This window comes from Narcine bancroftii, chromosome 5 (genome assembly GCF_036971445.1).
Source record: "Narcine bancroftii isolate sNarBan1 chromosome 5, sNarBan1.hap1, whole genome shotgun sequence".
Lineage (NCBI taxonomy): Eukaryota > Metazoa > Chordata > Chondrichthyes > Torpediniformes > Narcinidae > Narcine > Narcine bancroftii.
Genome location: NC_091473.1, coordinates 127,926,617 through 127,948,300, shown reverse-complemented (window position 1 = coordinate 127,948,300; position 21,684 = coordinate 127,926,617). Strand labels below are relative to the sequence as shown.

General features: G+C 42.1%; 1 protein-coding gene across 8 annotated transcripts in view; it reads left to right on the top strand.

Annotated features, from left to right (window-relative positions):
• The window catches only part of palmda (palmdelphin a), a 153,867-nt gene that overhangs the window by 111,643 nt on the left and 20,540 nt on the right, over positions 1–21,684 (top strand). For all 8 annotated transcript variants that reach the window (XM_069939054.1, XM_069939049.1, XM_069939051.1 and 5 more), the window contains one exon: positions 5,689–5,819. In XM_069939054.1, the coding sequence (XP_069795155.1) occupies positions 5,689–5,819 (131 nt within the window). The remainder of the gene's footprint in view (positions 1–5,688; positions 5,820–21,684) is intronic.

The following is a 21,684-nucleotide window of genomic DNA, read 5'->3' as shown; positions in this document are numbered from 1 at the left end:
GAGGGGTTTGGATGGGTGGTGTTTGGGGAGTTGAAGAATGCATTTTTGTGTCTGTGGAAAATTAAAGAAAGTTGACTTCATGCTGTGCTGAAAGAAGCAAGTGAGTGTATTTTGTATTTGTTTGTAAACTGTGGTATTCACCACAGTTCTGTTACAAGTGGTACCCCTATGAGTTCAGAGTACTTTCTAATTTAAAATGGGTAGTGATAAGGATAAAACTCTTACAGGAGCAAGCGGAGGAGGTCAAACTGGAGACCCCCCCCCTCCACTCTTTATTAATAATGCATCAGTATGGTTCATGATCCTTGAAGCACGTTTCTCTGCCCTCAGCGTGACAAGTCAGAAGACGAAGTATGGTTTACTTGTGGAGCATCTTCCAGAGTAGATTGCCTGTGAAGCGGAGGATGTCTTAGTGGATCTGGATGGTAATCTCCCGTATGTCATGCTTAAGGTGGCTATTCTGCAGTGCACTCTTCCATATAGGGAGACTCGTATTGCCCAATTACTAGCTGATGACAGCCTAGGCGATAGGCAGCCATCACAGATGTTGAAGAGGCACCACAGATTAGCTGGAACAGACCCTGTCGAAGGTGATTTTTAGAAACGAAGGTTTCTTCAATGTTTACCTCATCGTATTCAAGACCATTTGGTGAGTGTCTTTTGAATGTCCATCCTCGGTCAGTTGGCGGATCATGCCGACCTTGCTATGTCGATGACCTCTGCGTTGAAGATAGAAAGATTGATTTCTTCCCCTAGTCAACAGGACCAACTGGAACCAGAACTGTGCCTTAAGAACCACCAGCATCAATATCAATCTAAGATAACTGAGTTGGAACAGTAAATGGCAGCACTGACTATGCAGGTCCAGGCTTTGGACATGCAATGGAATTCCTTCTGTCGATCTGGTTAGAATCATGGTGGTTGAAGGTGTGGAACAGGCAACGGATGGCGTATCTGTTGGAAGCATCAGAGATTTGGTGCTGCTGCCTGATCCTGTCTGCAAAGGGCAGCCGGGAAATGACCAGGCCCGGCAGTAGAGGGAACTCCTGCCCCTGGGCACGTCGGCCACCGTCTTTTCCTCAAAGGCCATCCCTCGGGTGTTCAATTTCTTGTCGATTCTGGTGCAGAAATTTCAGTGGTCCCTCCAACCACAGAGGAATGCAGACATTCCAATATATCATCTGTTCTTTCAGACGCAAATGATTCTGATATTCAAACATATGGCCAGAGGTCAATCACGGATTTTGGTCTCAAGAAATCTTTTTGGTGGTTCTCATGCTTGCAAACATGGCAAATTCCATTTTGAGAGCTGTTTGTTATTGTGTGCTTAATAACGAGTTGAGTTGGCGGGTGAGGTAAACCAAATAAAAGACTTTACTGAACACAACCAAACATGATAAACAGGGTAGGGAGAAAGAGAGCCACAGAGTAGCATCTGCTTCTTGATGGTTCTCGACTCAACTAATACTCTCGCGGTGTTCGCGTATGCGTGGTGCGTTGTTGTGAGTACAATGGCAGCGGCTGTCTACATCCCATTTCTTGAGGTACCCCCCCCCCCACCTCCAGCATGATGCAGTGAACATTTGCACTTTCACTAGTACAAAAATATATACATTTAACCCAGTTCAGTCCCGGTATTTTGGGTTTGGTTAACAAACATGCCCAGCGTGCATTTTGTAATAATCCTCTGCTGATGGTGGAGGCTTGGCATGCTTTGTCCTGATTGTATCTACTGTCCCTAGTCTCAAGGGCACCATCCATCTCTTTTCCTGTAGTTACCAGGGGCTCATATCGATCCCAGGCTCAAGTTCCAAATCCAAAAATGCTGATTTGTCTGGGTCAGTTTGAGATGGAGATGGTTCTCTTTCTGGGAGGATGTGTCATCTGTTCCTCCTGTACATTTTCCCCCTTGAACGAACCAGGTATGACCTGTGTTCCTGGCAGCTCATTTCCACTATACCCAGGCGGTCGTAACCTTGTGGAGTCTACATCCTTACGACTTGCCCTTCGGTCAATGGGATGAGCAGCCGGCTGGTTTTGTCATAACTTTTCTTTTGCGCCAGCCTTCTGTTTAGCAGCTTGCACTTGACATCCTGCAGGTCCTTTTGTTGGGGCTCCAGAAGTCTCTTTGCCACTGGTAGGGTAGCCCTGGTCTGCCTCAACATTAGCCGTTGCCCTGGCCACCTCTTCTACGATGCGCATGGGGTAATGTGGTCATTTTAGGGCTGTATTGAGGTCTCGCAAATTTATACAAATTCTAATTTCTTATCCATCCTTCTTGGTGGCCACCATGGAGGATACCAATTCAGTTGGTTCCAAAACTGGAGTGATGACGCCCAAGTCCTGCATTTTGTCCAGCTCATCCTTGACTTTATCCTTCATTGCTACTAGAATGTGGTGCACCGGCCAGGCTAAAGGTCCTACCTCCATGTCAACCTGCAAGGAGTATGTCCCCAGTTCATCTTTGAAAAGTTCACCATACTCAGAAATGATCTTCTGTGAGAAATCATCCTCGGATGGGCTTATCTGATGGACCTCTGTGCTAAATGAGACAAGCCCCATGTCCATGCACGCACTGAGACCTAGCAGAGGCTTGACATACTTATGGACCACAAAGAAGGTTAACATGTGGAGCCATCCTTGTATGAAACACCGCAGCCGTGCCGTGCAGCTGGTCTGGATTCTGCTGCCTCCATAAGTCACTAGGCTCATAGCCTTGCTGCATGGCTTGACTTGTTCCATCTTTCTCAGCCGGTTGAGTCCCCCCAGTGACATGACATTGCATTTGGCCCCAGTCTCAACTTTCATCTCAGCCATCTTGCCATTGATTTCCATGTACACGAAGGCCTTCTTGTTACCTCTGATCTGAGTATCTGCTGAGTTTCCTGCCATCCTCGTGGTGAGCCCATCAACGTAGTACTCATCATCGGGAGTCGGTCCCTCTCTCCTCTGGTTCCAAATGGTCAATGGACCTCCTAGGTCTGGTCCATGCAGTGGTCTGCTGCCTGGATCTGCAGCATCTGCTGAAGTGGTTCCATTTGCCACAGTTATGCACTGCTGGCCAAACACCGGCCACATCTCCCTTCTCGATATATGCTCTCCTCCGCAATTGCCAGATACTGGGGAGTGGGATGGCCTGGCTGGCACTTCCTTCTAACCTCCAACCACTGTCTGCTTGCTGGTCCATCTGTTGATGCTTGTGACCTGCTATTTTGGAGAAGCCAGCCTTTTACTGTTTTCCTCGGTAGTTTCATACGCCAAGCACGTTGCGATGGTCTTTGCTAGTGTCAGTTCACTGTCTCGCAGGAGCACATTCCACATATTATCATTGCAAGTGCCACAGACCATTTTGTCTTTAATTAATTCATTGTAAAGCGTGCCAAAATTCCATGTTTTGCCTTGCTTTTTAAATCGCTGACGTATAAGTGTATCGACTCACCAGGCTTTTGGTCTCTCGCGTTGAATTTGTGCCTTTCCATTGTCAGATTTCTCTGAGGGTTGCACATTTCTCTGAATTTACGCTTTAAACATTCGGGGTCCTCTCTCGTCTCAGCCAGGCTGGTAACGAGGTTCATGTCATGCACTTTGCCTGTGCACGTAAACAACCTCTCCCTTTTAATGGCTTCTAGGCTCACCAAATTTGGCTCTTGGTCTTTCTGAGCCTTGCTCAAGTGTTTCCCTCACCTAGTGACCCCATCAGTATCATCACACAGACGTTAAACATATAGTAACTGGGGTCCTCTAGTTGTAGTGCAGGCTTGTAGATTACTCCTGAACCATCTTAAGAATCGTGAAATCAGAATTCAACCACATGCAAGAGTTGTGCATAGTTCACAGATCTGACAGCTGATGGGCTTCACCGTTGTATATGGATCCAAAAAATCTCTTGGGGATTGGCGGCCTTGTACTGATTGTCATGCCCTGAACAATTCCACTGTGCCTGACCCATTTTACAAGACTTCTCAGCAAACCTCTACGGAAAATATGTATTTACGAAAATAGATCCAGTACATGCATACTATCAGATTTCAGTTGAGCCATTGGATGTCACCAAGATGGCAGTAATTACCCCTTTCTGCACATTTCAGTTTCTGCAAATACCATTCCATCTACAGAATGCAGCTCAGACATTCCAGCAGTTTATGGACCATGGACTCTCCGGCCTCGAATTTATATTGACGATATTTCATTATTTCAGAGGCTTTATGAGTTTGGCATTGTGATCAAACCCAGTAAATATGTTTTTGGCAATGCTGATCTTATATTTTTGGGACCTTGAGTTACTCAACGTGGTATTTTGCCGATGAATCGAAAGTGCAAGAAATTAAAGAATTTCCTACACCCATTATATTTGGCCAGTTGCAACTTCTTTTAGGCACGATGAATCTTTATCGCCGATTCCTACCGAACAATGCAGCATCTCTATTACCCCATACTAAACAACTAAAAGGATCCAATAAGTCTGTGTCCTTGGGAGACGAAGCCGGGCCATGCTTTCAATAATGTGAAGACTGCTCTTGTGAATGCCACTATGCTTGTACATCAAAACCCCAAAGCCTTGCTCTCTCTTACCACAGAGGTGTCTGTCACTGGTGTGGGAGCAGTGTTAGAACAAGTCCATGGACAATTGAAACCTCTAGCAATTTTTTCCGCGAAGCTGTCACCGAAGAATAGTATGTTTGGTCGAGAACTCTTAGCCATCCATCTCACAGTGAAATGTTTCTGTTTTCTTTTGGAAGATTGTCCTTTCACCATTTATAAAGAGCACCAGCCTCTTACACATACCCTGAGTACAAGCGCACATCTCTACTCGTCCAGAGAAATTTGGCACTTGGACTTCACCTTACAATTTTCATCGGATATACCCTGTCTAGGAGTGACATTGACATCTTACATGCAACTACTGCCATTAATTTCATCACCATGGTTCATGCACTGCACACCAATCCCAATCTCATTCAGTATTTCTGAATCAACGCGGGTCTCCATTTTCAAGATGTGACCCTGGATGAATCGGGTGAAATGTTAGTTAGTCTGTGATTTTTCTGCAGGAAGACCTAGGCCTTTTGTGCCGGTGGCTATGAGGCAGATTTTTGTGTCTCTTTACAATCTATCGCATCCTGGTAGAACAGCATCAATCAAATGAATTACCAAACATTAAACGGGATGTTGGATTATGGGCAAGGGCCTGCTTGCCATGTCAACACTCTAAAGTCTCCAGACACAAAAGATCCAAGCTGGGGGGGGTGGGGGGGGGGTTTCTTGTTCTGGATTCCCGTATCCAGCATGTGCACATGGACTTGGTAGGCCCACTTCCACCATCGCTGGGATATACTTATCTGCTCACGTGTAAAGACCAGTCTACCGGGTGATAGGAGGCAATTCCTATCACTGACATCTCTGAGGAGACAGTCACTAGGGCTCTCATAGATTGTTGAATTTCATATTTCGGTGTTCCAATCACTATTTTAATGGATCGAGGGTCTTGGTTTGTGTCGGCGTTGTTCCGTGATCTCACTGATCTTTTGGGCATTATTTACACTATAGCTTACCATCCGCAGGCCAATGGTCTCATTGAGCCTTTCCATTGACAATTGAAGGCACCTTTGACAGCAGTTGGTGATACATCTATATTTACATTTACATGCTTCTGAAGTACAATTTCTAACTTTGTGCTCTTCTGAACAGTCAAAGTCATTGAGAGAAAGATGGCTTCTGGAAGGAGTGGCTGACATGCCTCCTCATGAACAAGAGGCAATAAGACAACAGCATCATGTAGACCAGCAGCAGTCCAAACAAATGGAGCAAAAGATTCTCAGGTAAGCCAAAAGGATGTCTAAGTACAGCTGTAACTCCATTTCTAAAATAGAATTTCACTTCAGTATAGCTCTAGAGACCATAGGAATTCTATATCAAAACAGAACCAAGTGATAATGGTAACCTTGGACCACAATCTGGGGAGCAGGTAGATGGCTGAATTTAGGTCATGCCCAATTTTACATGCCAAGGGAAAGTAATTTTGGATGAAGGTTAAAATCAATACCCTGTACCACCCAGCCTTATTTATCCCCATGTGTATGAAGCATTTATTGAGCTCATTCCACAATCTACGTTTATGTTCAATTTACAATAATGCTGAAAAAACTCAGCAGGTCCTATGACAGAATCTCCAGCACATTTGTGTACTGCATTTGACCCCAGCAGCTGCAGACTTTCATGTATAACTACATTTATTTTGTTTCTTTTTTGTTCAATGCATGTAAAATGTCACTGTCTTAACATTGAATAAATGCTTTCTGTGTGGTCTCAGTCCTTTCCCTCTCACCCGAGCCTCCAGGCCCCTGCTGCAGTCATTCATAAATTTATTATTGTCAAAGGAAGCTCAATAAGTATGTTCCCAAATTGCTCTGTCCTTGAAACTTAATCCTTCTGTCCTCATTATATAGGTGGTATTTGGGTAGTTAATGGACAGAAACATTAAATTAAAGGACCAGAGTCGTCCATAATATTTTCTTTCTAAAAAAATGTAGTTTGACAATACGAGCTTGATATGTTCAACTTCAAATTTATTTGTGATCCAATTGTACCAGCTTGATGAAACAGTGTTCTCCAGTCCACGGTGCAGAATAGTGCAAACATACATACAGACAGAACACAGTCACACACTACATATATTCATACGTGTATCAAAATAAATACTATTAATAAATAGTAGAGTTACAGAGAGTTATATTATTAGTCATTCAGCAGTGGGAAGAAAGTGTTCCTCAGCCTAATGGTTTTGGATCTGATTCTTTCATATCTTTTTCCCCGATGGGAGTAGCTGGAAGATGCTGCATGCGGAGAGGTAGGGGTCCTTCCTGATTTTATCTGCCCTCTTTAAACAGCACAAGGCTGATGAAAAGCATGCTCGATCCCGGCATGAAAAGTTATCCCAGATCAAGCATTCTCCATCCATTCTCTATTCTGTAATGGACACTGCTGCACTCCCTTAATCTATAAGAGGGAGTTCTCTCCAGTGGCCTTGATTAGTATGAATTACATACCACTAACTGCAGCTCTCATTATCAGATGCTGTGCACAATTAAATATAAAAAAGTTTTATACTTGCCCAGTTAATTTAATTTGCATGCATGAAAATGTATGGTTTCCAACCAAAGGGTGATAGTAAACGACTTAAGAGTGAAAAGTGATGAAAATGATAATCATTCATTCATGCCCGGTAGACTTGCATGCTGAAGGAAATCTAACCCTCTTGTGGACTGGGCGTTTCCAGTGTTTCTTGTTGCCTCATGCTCTAGATATGTTTCAAGGAAACAGAGGATTACTCAGGCGTGGCTGGCATGGCAGATTGCTTCAATTCCACTGCAGCTCAGTTACAGAAGGCTGAAAGTTACTTGAGGTTTGGAATTACAATGAGATTAAGTCACACATGTTGCTATCAATATCAAATTAGATCAAGGCCCAAAACTATGTTAGAACTCTGTGAATTTAAATAAAAATTGCTTGAGAAATGAAGTTGTTAATTTGAAAAGTCATGCGGAGTATGCAGTGTGTGTTTTGGTTTCCCAAGGATAAAATTATGCCACATCTATTTGAATAACATATTTGAAGGTTAAAGTTGACAGAGTGTTTTGTCTATTGTATGGTGTATAAGAACCACACTGAATAGGGTTTTTCAATGCTGTCTTTCCATTGATATTAATTTTCCTTCTTCCCTTTCTTCCCTGACATTCTAAAGAACAGACAACATTGGGATTGAAATGATTCATGTGGAAAATATGTCAAATTCTGTTTCTATATTTAAATTTAGACAAGGGTGTGAGCAAGTAATTTAAATAGCTTTGTAAAATATAAAGCAATACGGTCATTCAAATATCCTTCCCAATAACGTTTGGATCGGGTACAGCGAACCTATTGCCAGGCTAAAATTAAGTACAGTACTTACTTCATTTATAATGCCCATTAAACATGTGGTAACCCTTTTTTTTTATCATTTTAAAACATTTTCTTAATAACTTTTATTTTATTTTATTAGCATTTGCAATGTTTTGATTCTTATACAAATATCTTTTTTTAACAAGATACAGACTTCGGTCTAAAATAAATGATTACTTATCACAGATAATATTGCCTAGATTAAGTTTAGAAGAACAAACTGAACTTGATGCATTGTTTACTGAGGCAAAAGTAATAAAAGCAATGAATTCTCTACGTAGTAATAAATCTGCAGGAGAGGATGGTTTCCCATCTGAATTTTATAAAGAACTTAAGGATGTATTAATTCCCATATTTATGCAAGTATTGGATCAAGCTTCACAAATGGCAAAAATTATTGTGATTCATAAAAAAGACAGAGATCCTTTGAAACCTTCAGCATATAGACCTATTTCATTATTAAATGTAGATTATAAAATAGTACCAAAAGTTTTGGCAAATAGAATGAATAGTTTGTTACCCAAATTAATTAATATGGATCAGACCAAGTTTGTTTAAAAAAAAGATAATCTTCAAAAAATGTAGCTGGACTGCTTAGTATAATACATGGATGACTTGAGTCTTGCAGTGGCTTTAGATACAGAAAAGGCATTTGATAGATAAGAATGGGTTTTTTTGTTTAAGGTATTAGGAAATTTGGATTTGGATTAAATTTTAAAAATGGATTAAAGCTTTATATAATAGTCCTAAAGCTAAACCCGTAACAAATGGATAGATATCTGTGTCATTTAATTCAACAAGATCAAGTAGACAGGGATGTCTTTGTCACCAAATTTGTTTGTTTTAGCTACAGAACCACATGCCCTGATGATTTGCTCAGATTTACAAATTAAGGGTTTTAGGGTAGGTCAAGAAGAACATAAAATTAGTTTATTTGCAGATGATATTTTAATATATTTGACTGAACCTGAGTCATTGTATGCCCAACTGGAAGAATATGGCAAAGTTTTGGGTTATAAAATAAATTGGGATAAAAGTGAAATTATGTGTTTGACAGTAGGTGACTATACTCAGTGTCAAAGAGATACACAGTTTAAATGGCCAAAGAAATGTATGAAATATTTAGGAATACATATGGATAACAATTTGAAGAATTTACATAAATTGAGTTATTTATCTTTACTTAAAAAGATTGAGGATTTTTAAAAAATGGATAAATTTGCCTATAGGTTTAGTTGGAAGGGTGAATTGTATAAAGATGAATGTATTTCCAAGAAAACAATATCTTTTTCAGTCATTACCAATATTAATACAAAAAAAATTTTTTTTAAATTTAAATAAACAAATAAGGAAATTTCTTTGAAAAAGTAAAATGGCAAGAGTTTCTATAGAAACAATAACATGGAAATATGAATTAGGAAGATTACAGCTCCCTAATTTTAAGAATTATTATCGAGTGGCACAGATGAAATTCCTTGCCTCTTTATTTAAAAATGTAAAACTGGCATGGGTTCATTAGAACTGAATAAAATGGGAGAAAATAAATTAGAAGAATTTATATATAAGTGGGAATCAAAATTGTTGCTTGCTGATAAAGTCGCACCACTGTTGAAGTATTTACTCAACGTTTGGAATAAAATGAATCAGGATATTGGTGGAGGGTCTTTATCACTTAAATGCCATTGTTTAATCCTCTTTTAGTCTTTTCAAGAGCTAATCAGTTTTTAAATATATAGTATCATAAAGGAATTGTTAATGTGGAGGACTGCTATGAGAAAGGACAATTAATGTCATTTGAACAATTGAGGAATAAATATGATATAGCACATACTACTCTTTCTTGTTATTTTCAATGAAGGTCATGTTTGAGAGATAAATTAAGGCCAGCTATGTTTTTGTCTAATTGTACTGAGGTAGAACTTCTTATTTGAAATGGGAAAGTCAAAATAAATTATTTCTTTGATATATTCGATATTGTAAGAAGGAACTCCTAAATAAGGATTGTACAGATCTTGGCAGAGATGGGAAACAGACTGAAATATTACATTTGATCAACAAATATGGGAAAATTTATGTTGAGATTTCATGACTAATACTATCAATGTAAGGGATAGATTAGTTCAATACATTTCTTTACAATAACCATAGAAATTGAATAGATTGAAATCAGATTTCTCATATCAATGTTTTAGATGTGGTGAGCTTGCAAGATATTTTATACATTCAACATGGTCTTGTCCAAATGTAAGACCTTTTTGGGTGTCTATAAGTAATTTTTTTTACAAGTTACAGGAGTTGCTTTTCCATTAAATCCTGATCTGATTTTATTAAGAAATATTGATAATTGAAATTATCAATTTATCAACTGAAATTTGTTAAATTAGCGTCAGCCGTTGTGAGAAAATGTATTGCAATTATTTGGAAAATGATACATCTTAAACATTGCCAAGGCAGCATGCTAAAATTCAAAGTGGAAAAAAAATTACTTATTATCTAAGAAATAGATATTCTATGTTTTTACAGGTTTGGTGCCCGTATACTCGGGTAATGGGATTAAATTTATAGTGATATCAATTTACCCCTCTGGCCCTGCAGAATCCTCCTCTATATGTTTGTGTTAGAACTGATGAGTTGTGCTGCACGACATCTCTCTGCACGACATCTCTCTGCACGACATCTCTCTGCACGACATCTCTCTGCACGACATCTCTCTGCACGACATCTCTCTGCACGACATCTCTCTGCACGACATCTCTCTACACGACATCTCTCTACACGACATCTCTTTGCATAACAGCTCTCTGCCCGACATCTCTCTGCACGACATCTCTCTGCATCCAAGATTCTTTGCTACTTTTTCTTCTATTTTGTCTACATATATTTTTTTCAATTTGTATTTTCTTTTTCTCTTTTTTTTTGGGGTGGGAGGGAGGGGTTTTGGGGTGGGGTGAAAACCATCGTGTATATAATCAATTTGTTCTTTTTTTTGCATATCATAATAATTGTAGTTACTGCATATATGGAATATTAAATAATGTTTTTTAAAAATATATTCATTCTTCAGGTTAGAATGAGGTCAACTCGACCTGTCATCGCTTAGTAAAATATTGGAAGGATGTTTTTCAAACTTTATCGGTGATTTTAAATTTAAAATTGGATCTTTGTCCTTTAATTGCTCTTTTTGGAATATCTCAAGAGGATGATGTACTACAAGTGATTAATCTTTTATCCAAAATACTTGGCACCAGACATTTTTCGGAATTTTTCAGATAATAGATTAGTAATGATGGTACTTTTAAATAATTGTACTGTTTCTGATTCGGGTAAAACAAAGATACGCTCCAACTAGAAGGGTCTCTGGACAGGGGGGGAGGGTTGCAGCACCACTGGATGGCAGCGGGGGTGGGGGAGGAGGCTGCAGCGGTGCAGTGAGATAAATATAGGCCATAAGTGGTAGCACTCATCTTTGTACAGCTCTTGGCTTCCTCTTCTCTTCAAAGTGCTGCTGGATCATCTAACCGAGGTGCTCGGCCTCCCACTTGATGCTGTCCAGGAACTCTATGTCATCCTTCTTTCTCAGCAAGCCACAGCCCACTGTCTTCTCACACACCTCCTCCCTCGGAGTCGCTCTCTCTCCAGACGAGTCCTTCCCTCTTGGCCTGAGGGAATGAAGGCCACCCATCCTCACGGTCGCTCTCCCTCTTGCCCATGTGGTTGTTGGTGTCGCTGCAGACCGTAGGCATGCCCGGGTGCGAGGCCAGGTCACAGAGCTGCACATTGGAGATGAGCATGCAGTTCTCATACTGCTGTTTCATCACCTTGAGGCTCAGCTCATTGACCTGCAGCCGCACCCCCTTCAGGTCCTCCTGCAGCAAGCCAGCGCTGGCTTCCTCCACCACCCAGCTGGCTACCAAGTGGCTGGGCCCTCCCTTCTGCGCATTCAACTCATCACTCAGCTACCAGTTGTGGTTTTCAATCTCATCTATCGAGCGCCACAGCAACTCCACCGCCTCCTCCTCCATGAATTGCAGGTGATAGACCAACTCGCCAGCCGACTCGGCGTAAGGTGAGCTGGGCCCACCAAGATAATGTTCCCGGGCCAAGCACTCCCTCACCCACTCATTTTCTTTCCCTTTCTCTCTCTCTCTCTCTCTCCCTTTCGAGTCCTGGCCAGATACGGTGAATCGGAGGTGCTGGACTTATAAAATAAGGATTCCCTAGGGTTCATCTAATTACCAATGCAGACCAACACGGGATATTCACACATGAGTTGAGAGTGGGTCACGTCGGGTCATGTTTGACATCAAATGCGAGCTTTAGTGAGCGGATGACATCCATCGAAAAATTGTTCAGGTTTCCGGAGGTTTTAGGTTTTTGGAATTTCGGATAAAAGATTAAGCACCTGTACTGACTTCTGCTCAGAGCTGAATTTGATCTTTTATTTTGCCAATAGGCAAATGTGAAATTTTGATAAATGGAAAGATAATACCCCACCTACACATGCACAGTGGCTTAAATGAGATTATATCTTGCTTAAATTTAGAAAAAAAATTAGATATGTTCTCAGATATGAGTATTAAGTTCCAAAAGACATGGAACTCATTTTTGGATTATGATCATAATCTGAAGATTTAGTGTTGTCCTGGAATCTTGGCGCTGTGTTGGCCATCTCCAAGAAGATGTTACTTAATTCATAATATGTCCATTTTCAACCTTGCTTCGAGGAAGGAGTTTTGAAAATTTTAAACTTTTTTTTTCCTTTTTGTTTTTTTGTTGTTATACTTTATTTTATTGTTCAGAATGTGGTCTAGATTCCTTAATTATGATCGTATTTGTATTTTTTTCCTAATTTTGTTGCACATTGTACAATTGTACTGTTTAATTCTTTATACTTTAAATATCAATAAAAATACTTGAAAATGAGGTCAACTGCACATCTAAATTAAAATTAAATTTAATTTAAAAATTACAATTTTTAGAATTTATCCATAGTGAAGTATGTTCCATTAAGAAAAGTAATCTCCTGTAATGTAAGTTGGGTACCCTGTGGTTGCAGAAAGTCAAAACATTGGTGCATCTGTGTGTGGTACTTATATATATGACAATAAGGTCTTGAAATCATATCACATAAATCTCAAGCTTTGGGAATTGCTTCCAGTTCTTCTAACGTCCTCACGTAGAGAGGCAACTGCACTTGCTCAGTGGTATCCAATGACATACAACATACCACTGGATGCCACACAATACACTCCAACATACACTCAACTTTCAAATTGAATATGAGGCTTACTTCAGGGAGCGTGGCAATGACTGCAGCCTGGGAGCCAACGCAAGTATCTGGCTTTCAGTAAACAAAATTGTTATGGCTTTCCCTTATCTGCACCTCCCTTACCTCTCCTCTGACCTTGACACTCAACACCCGCTCAATTTCTACTTTAACACACTGGCTTGACATTATTCTTCTCCTCACCCCCTTCCCCACCTCATCAGGCTTCTCGCTGCCATGAGCTGTCTCTGCAGTGGCCCAGCAAACAGGAGAGGCCTTTGGTTGTATTAAACATATGCAATGGAATTGAATAAACAAACAGAAGCTGGATGGACTCGGCAAATCAGGCAGCCCCCATGGTGCAAAATGGGCAGTTAATGTTTCAGCTCAGGGCTGTTTTTCCAGATGTCATGAGAAGGGGAGGGGGCCAAGGGGTGATAGGTTGGTGAACAAATGAAGGTGGGAGATGTGGAGTGGGGAGACAGGTAGCAGAGGAGACCATACTGGGGGGTGGGGGGGGTGGGGGGCATAGGCACTGGGATTCGTTAAACAACAAATGGAAACAGTGGAACCAAATCAGGGTAGGCAATGGAAATGTCTGGGGTCTACTTGCATTAGTGCCAAGCTCATGATTTAATATGAGCTTACCCATTGTGACAGTCTACTCACCTTTTCCAGCTTTGCACATTTGTTCTTGCAGCATATTCCTTCTACCACTGGATGGCACTGCTGCACTTTGTACATACTGTGAAGCAGTCGGCCGCAAGGGGTTTGTCCTCAGGAACTGGAATCCACCACACCAGCATTTAAATTAAATCAGGATCCATTTCTGACTAATAACTTTGGATTTAACCTTCATTTAATAAAATATTATAATATGTTACACTTATCTTCATCCGCGTTATGGTGGAACTAAATTAATTTCATTCAGTCTGTTGGATGAGCTTATGCATATCATAATTTAAAACATTTAATATCCATGCAAAATTTAAAATTCCCTTAACTATTCATGGGATTATTTTAAAATATATTGTGATGGTGCCAGCCTCCTGTTAAGGATTAAGCTATTTCCCATATTTTTCATATTTTCTTACGAAGGATGCCATCTGGCCCCATGAATAACTGCTAGCCCCCAGAACAATCCTATTAATTCTATTCATTCCTAATTTTCTACTCCCTCTCTCATAGCCTCATCAGCCTTCCTTGATTCTCCTTCAACATTAGTGCCCATTTATATTATCAATTAGCCTACATATCAAAGTTCTCAATAGTGCCAACTACGTTGATGTTATGCCGAACCACACCACAGAAAAGAAAGATAAATAATGCAAGTACTTCATGTTAAAAAAAGGATCAACTGTTTGTCTAAATTAAAAATTAAATTGAATTAAAAATCACTTTTTTTTAAGAATTCATCCATTGTGAAATATATTCCCTTTAAGAAAAGGAATATACCGAAATGTTTCACATCTTGCTGCATTGGGGTACTTCTGGAACATGTGCTGAGCGAGGCTGTTTACTTGTGTCCACATTCATCTTAGTGACCTTGGAAATACAGCATCCATGGTCTATTTCCTAACAAATATATTCCAAAACAATACATTTTCTTTTTTTTTCCAGGAAATAGAAAATAATAACCATCTTTCCACAAAGTTTGCAATCTTGCTGACTCAAATCAACCAAATAAAACCTTCCACATTCTTAAAAGTAAGTAGTTTATCTGTCCGTAACATCAACTGACAGACTTCCGTTAACATTTCTGTTTGGAATTTTAGTGGATTTAATTTAATTATTACAATAGATTCAGCACACTCAAGGTGAGCAAGTGATCACCATTTTTTAAAATATTTTATCTTAATTTTTCTTACAGACTCAAAAGTAATTTCAACAATTAATACCATCTTCTTCAACATTCATAGAACGTACAGAACCTGTGTTTTGTTCTCCCCCCCAACCACCCCTTGCCCCCAAAATGTCGCCAGACCAATTAAGCATTATACAATACAAGTGAGGTTCAGATCCCCCACTGAAAATCTAAAAAAGAACAACCTAATTAACTAAATAAACCAAGTAAGGAATAAAAGAAAATAAAAGAAAAGAAAAGAAAGCAAACTAAAAAGAAAAAAAGGCTAAAAATAAAACATGCACATTGCAAATGCCATGTTCCATTTGCTTCACTCCAATCCTTTCCCTATTGTGACAGGTTTTTATTATATCCATATTTTACAGGAAGGGGAGCTAGTCAAGCTGCATATTTAAAATATGTGACTTTATAAGAATCATTGAGAGTTTCTTGAAAGAATATGTGCTAAAAGCTGAACTTTTTAACCATATATATAACCATTGATTAAATGTAGAAAAAGTTGCGAGCAGGGTGTCAGGGGTTCATTATGACATTGGCTGCTTTCTTGAGGCAGGGCCTCACATAGATGCATTCAATTGATGGAACCCCATGGCCACTGGAATCGCAATCGACACGAGGAAATAACCACACAAGGCGTTTTTAGAGTAAATCAAACGGATTTACTCTTCATCACCTGCGCATCCTTTTAAAAGCCCGAATCACGCACTCGAACTGCTCTGATATCCTCACGCATTGTCAACACATAGCTGAGTTAATGCCTCCTGGGAGTTGTAGTGCCGCCATAGTGCCACTACACCACCTTCCTCTCCACCCCCAGAACCAGCAGAAAGGTTTATATGTCTTTTAGGTGATCGACCTCTGCTGCAGTGGGAAAGACTTGTCTACATGAGCTGGTTTAAGCCTGTCAATCGTGAAAGACTGTGGCTTCTCTCCAATGTCCAAAATACAGGTCAATCTGGTTTGTCCGAGTATCCTACAAGGTCCTCCGTAGAGTGTCTGTAAAGGTTAACCAAGCGTTTCCCTTCGGATGAAGACACATTCACAGGTTTTGAGGTCTTTAGGCGCAAAAGAAGAGTATTCTTTGTGCAACGATGGTGGTATAGGGGTCAATTTTCCCACAGTCTCCCTTAGCCTGCTCAGCAGTTCCTTAGGATCATCGCTGGAGTTGGAATGGTCAGAGACGAACTCCCCTGGAAACACCAACAATGCACTGTACACGGGCTCAGCAGATGAAGTTTGGAGGTCCTCCTTTGGAGTTGTTCTAATGCCCAGTAATACTCAGGCAGCTCATCAGTCCAGTTCAGGCCCTATATCCAAACCATCAACCCCAATGTTGATGAAATCTTTCCACCATTCCATTGGCCTGGGGATGATAGGCATTTGTATTATGAATTGTTATACCAAGTAAGCGAGACAAGGCCGTCCACAGCGAGGAAGTAAATTGTGGTCCTCGTTCTGAAGTAACGTGCTGGTAAACCAAAGCAAGACACCCAGGAACTGAGGAACGCCCGAGCACAAATGTCTGTATCAGCATCTATCAAAGGCACGGCCTCCGGCCACCATGTAAACCTGTCCATTACTGTAAAAAGATAACAGTATCCTCTTGAAACAGGAAGCAGACCAACAATGTCCTCGTGGACATGAGCAAAATGCCACGTAACTGCCAGGAAGGACTGCAGTGGTGCCTTAGAATACCACTGAATTTTGCTTTCTGCCAGGCAATGCAAGATTTCGCCATTTGTGTAACGTCCTTTTTAAGACCATGCCACTCCAACCTGTTGGAAACCATACGAATGGTCGATGTAATCGATGGATGTGAGAAACCGTGCACAATCAAACACTCAACGTTTCCATGGTGCTGGAAGTACTGGCTGTAATGTGAGTCGAAGGAAGCAAAGACTTGTTGATCCAAATCAAGGCTTTTATTAACTAAAAGACTGGAGCATATCACAAGTAGGTTGACCAGACCAGAATGACCTGGTCTGGGTAGGAGCAATCCTTTAAGACCTGCCAGTAGGTGTGGCTACACTCTCAGCCAATCACATTCATCCTACACTACCATCTGTACATATGTACATATACACATTGGTGATATAATCTGTACTATCACATTCACTCCTTCTTTGAGAACTGTTAGGTCTGCTTTGTTCATGAATGAGTGAGTTAGACACCAGACTGAGTTGAAATCAAGGTTCTTTGTTCTTTATTACCGGATTGTAACACATGCAACTAACAGTGTTAGTTGGAGAAGGCGCATTCTGCCGTTATCAGCAAGTGGTGTTTTTTTTATACCTCAGGATACGTACTTAGTAAATTATCATACCATGACATTGTCCAATGAATTATCTGTTGCTATCCTTCTCTGTTAGTCTGCTGCACATCATTCTTGTTAGTGCCAAGCTTATTTTGAGTGTCCAAGGTCACATCTGCATTCTGTTACTCCTTAGTACTGGGTGACTCCTTCTCCGGTCCCATCTCATGATGTTTTTACCTTACAAAACTGACCCAGGGTGGATGGAGGATAGGGGCTGTACCGGTCAGGGGGCCTGACCATCCGGTGTGACCATCATGGTGCCGGGATTGGGGTCGCCAGATTCATGTCGCCGGGTGCGGCCACTGCTTCGTTCAATTCCCCAACGGCGTTGTCGACAGTCTGGCCTGAGCTGGTGGGGTGGTGCTTCTCCCTCTGTTCAAGCACATGACCTGGGGGGAGAAAGAATGGGGGGAGGTTGGGTTAAAGGCACTGCTGGGCCTGATCCGGCTTGGGCTAGGTCCCTAACCGAGACTGTGTCCTCCCGTCCGTCCAGGTACTCAACGTAGGCATAATGCAAGTTTGCATGGAGCCGAGTCACCCGGTCAACCAAGGGGTCATTGTTAGAGTACCGGACGTGGCGTTGTAAAAGCACTGGACCGGGAACTGGAAACCGTGAGCCATGCCGGTTGCCGGTATGGACGTACCCAACTCGGATTTCCTCGGGAAAGAGAACATTCTTTCATGGAGGGTGGCATTGGTCGCGGTGCATAGGAGGGAGCGGATGGAGTGTAGGGCACTAATGAGTACATCCTGCCAGCGAGAGGTGGGGAGACCTTTGGACCAGAGTGCAAGCGTAACCGCTTTCCAGATGGTGGCGTTTTCTCTCTTTCGAATTGCTCATTACTGCGTGGGTTATAGCTGGTGGTCCTGCTTGAAGCAATACCACATTCCAGAAGGTCTGCTGCAGCTCCGCGCTCATAAACGAGGACCCCCTGTCACTGTGGATGTAACTGGGGTACCCGAAGATGGCGAAGATGCTGTGTAGGGCCTCTATAACTGAGGAGGTTGGTCGATGTTAGGGCCCCTTGAAGTCTACACTGATACGCTCAAAGGGGCGGGTGGCTTTGATGACATGGGTGTTCTCCAGACGGAAGAAGTGGGGCTTGCACTCAGCACACACTGGGCAGGCTCGGGTCACGGAGCGAATCTCCTCAACCGTGTAGGGCAGGTTGTGAGATTTGACAAAGTGCGTGAACCTAGTGACCCCTGGATGACAGAGCTCCTCGTGGAGTTTCTGCAGCCTGTCCAGTTGTATGTTGGCGCAAGTTCCCCTGGAGAGCGCATCTGGCAGGTCGTTGAGTTTACCTGACCGATACAGTAGGTCATAATTAAAGGTGGAGAGCTCAATTCTCCACCTGGTGATTTTGTCATTCTTGATCTTACCTCGCTGGGTATTGCAAAACATGAAGGAGACCGCACGTTGGTCGGTCTGCAGCGTAAAGCGCCTGCCAGTGAGGTAGTGTCTCCAACGACGTACTGCCTCGACTATGGCCTGGGCCTCCTCCTCGACAGAGGAGTGTTGGCTCTGGTTCTGGAGAAGAAGGCTACCGGCCTGCCAGCCTGGTTCAAAGTGGCTGCCAGTGCAAAGTCAGACGCATCGCTCTTGACTTGGAATGGAATGGATTTGTCGGTGGCATGCAGCGTTGTAGCAGCAATGTCCGATTTGATGCGGTCGAAGGCCGCACTGGCTTCGGTTGACAGGGGGAAGGAGGTGGTCTTGATGAGTGGCCGTGCCTTCTCGGCATAGTGTGGAACCCATTGGGCATAGTAAGAAAAAAAACCCAGGCAGCGTTTGAGTGCCTTCTGGGTGTGGGGGGGGGGGGTGGCATGACCACCCCGTTCTCAACCACACAACCCAGAATTGCGAGTCGAGTGGTCCGGAGGACACACTTGTCGAAATTGTAGGTCAAGTGCAGCCGAATTGCAGTCCGAAAAAAATTCTCAAGGTTGGCATCATGATCCTCCGTGTCATGGCCACAGATGTTGTCATTGTCCAGATACGGGAAAGTAGCAGTCAGCCCATTCTGATCCACCATCCGGTCCATTTCCTGCTGGAAGACCACGATGCCATTTGTGACCCCAAAGGGTACCCTGAGGAATTGATTCAGCTGCCCATTCGCTTCGAAGGCCGTGAAAGGTCGGTCTTCTCAGCGGATCGAGAGCTGATGATAGGCCGAATGTGTCAATGGTGGAAAATACACAGTATTAGGTGATCTGATTCACCACATCCATGATCCGTGGAAGGGGGTACGCATCCAGGAGTGTGAAGCGGTTGATAGTCTGGCTATAATCAACCACCATCCACGGCTTCTCCCCGTTTTTACCAACCACTACCTGGGCCCTCCATGGACAAGATCTAGGTTCGATAATGCCCTCATCCAGCAGTCTGCGCACCTCATTTGTGATAAATTTCCTGTGTTCAGAACAATATTGTCGGCCTTTGGTGGCCACAGGCTTCCAGCCAGGGGTGAGATTTGCGAAAAGTGCTGCGGCGTAAGTGGTCGCGTCCTGGACACTCTGGTAGACTCTCGGGGACACCATAGTCATCAATATTAGTAGTCGTCAGCTGTCCTCTATCACAGCAGGATCAGAGAGCTGAAAGTGTGTTTCAAAGCATCTCATCCAGAGCTTAAAGTCATTCAAGGCTGTAGCTGACTGTGGGTCGATGTCGAAGTGTTCCAGCTGTAGCATCCACTCCATCCCTTCAAAATTTATTTTAGTTAATAAAATTGTAATGTGCATCGAAAGAACCAAAGACTTGTTGATCCAAACCAAGGCTTTTATTAACTAAAAGACTGGAGCTTATCACAAGTAGGTCGACCAGTCCAGAATGATCTGGTCTGGCTTGGAGCAATCCTTTAAGACCTGCCAGTAGGTGTGGCTACACTCTCAGCCAATCACAGTCATCCTACACTACCATCTGTACATATGTACATATACACATTGGTGATAGAATCTGTACTATCACACTGGCCGTGGGCGTCCCATTGATATATTACAGAGGAGTAGTTTGCCATTAATTCCCAACTGGATATCCTTCAATTGCAGGTTCATGATTGCAGTCTGATGAGAATTTGTCTCATGGTCGTGTTCTTGGGCCGCAGCCAATGTTGTGTAGTCCATAGCTTCATCTACAGATGAAACCTCGAGTGGAGCAGAGTGGGAAAGTGCATCAGCTGTTGCATTGGCTTTTCCGGAAATACATAGTGTTTTTGTGGAGAATTCAGAGATGAATGATAATTGCCATTGTTGTCACGCTGACCAGGGCTCTGAGACCTTGGAAAACGCAATTGTTAAGGACTTGTAGTTGGTGTACATAGTAAAATCTCTGCCTTCCAAAAAATATTGGAAGTGTCGAATAGACACAATAGCCAAAAGCTCCTTAACAAAGCATTGTATTTCTTCTCTGTTTCACAAAGATGGCAGCTGAAGAATGCCAACTGTTTCCCTTGCCTGTTGACATATTGATGAAGTGCATCTCCAACGGCCATACTGGAAGCATCTGTAGAAAGGGCGGTGGCTGCATTTAAAACTGGGTAGCTGAAAGTGGCCTGAGTCAGCAAATCTTTCATCTTCAAGAAGGCATTGTTTTCCCTCTTCAGTTCAATGAATGGTTCTGGTCTTTCTAGACAGTAAATCAAAAAGAGGCTTCATGATATGAGCTGTTCCCAAAAGAAACTGATGGTAAAAATTTAACATTCCCAAGAATTCCTGCAGACTTTTAACCATAGCAAGTCTTGAGTATTTGGTAATGACCACAACTTTAGATGGCAGTGGAGTCACACCTTCCTGAGTAAATCAATCATTTCTTGTCCAAAAATGCATTTGTCCAGATTGATGATCAGTCCAAACTTTTGAAGCTGAAAAGAAGTGTGTGAAGATATCCCAAATGTTCTTTCTTAGTCACACTGGCCACTAAAATGTCATCGACATAAAGGAAGACACCGGTCATACCTCGTTCTAAAGCATTCATCACCCATTGAAATGATTGAGTAGCATTCTTTAATCCGAATGACATTCGTAAAACTTTGAACAGCCTAAATGGTAATTATTGCTGTTTTTGGAATGTCCTCTGGCTCTGCTGGTATTTGGTGATAGCCACTCACCAAGTCTATTTTGAAGATTTCGAAATTAGTCGAGAAATCCTGAATAAGAGATATCGGATAATGATCCGGGATGGTGGCATCGTTAAGCCGCCTGTAATCTCTACATGGTCTCCAATCTCCATTGTGTTTCTGGACCATTTGTAATGGAGACACCCAGGGACTGTCAGACGTACAAATTATGCCTAGTTCCTCCATC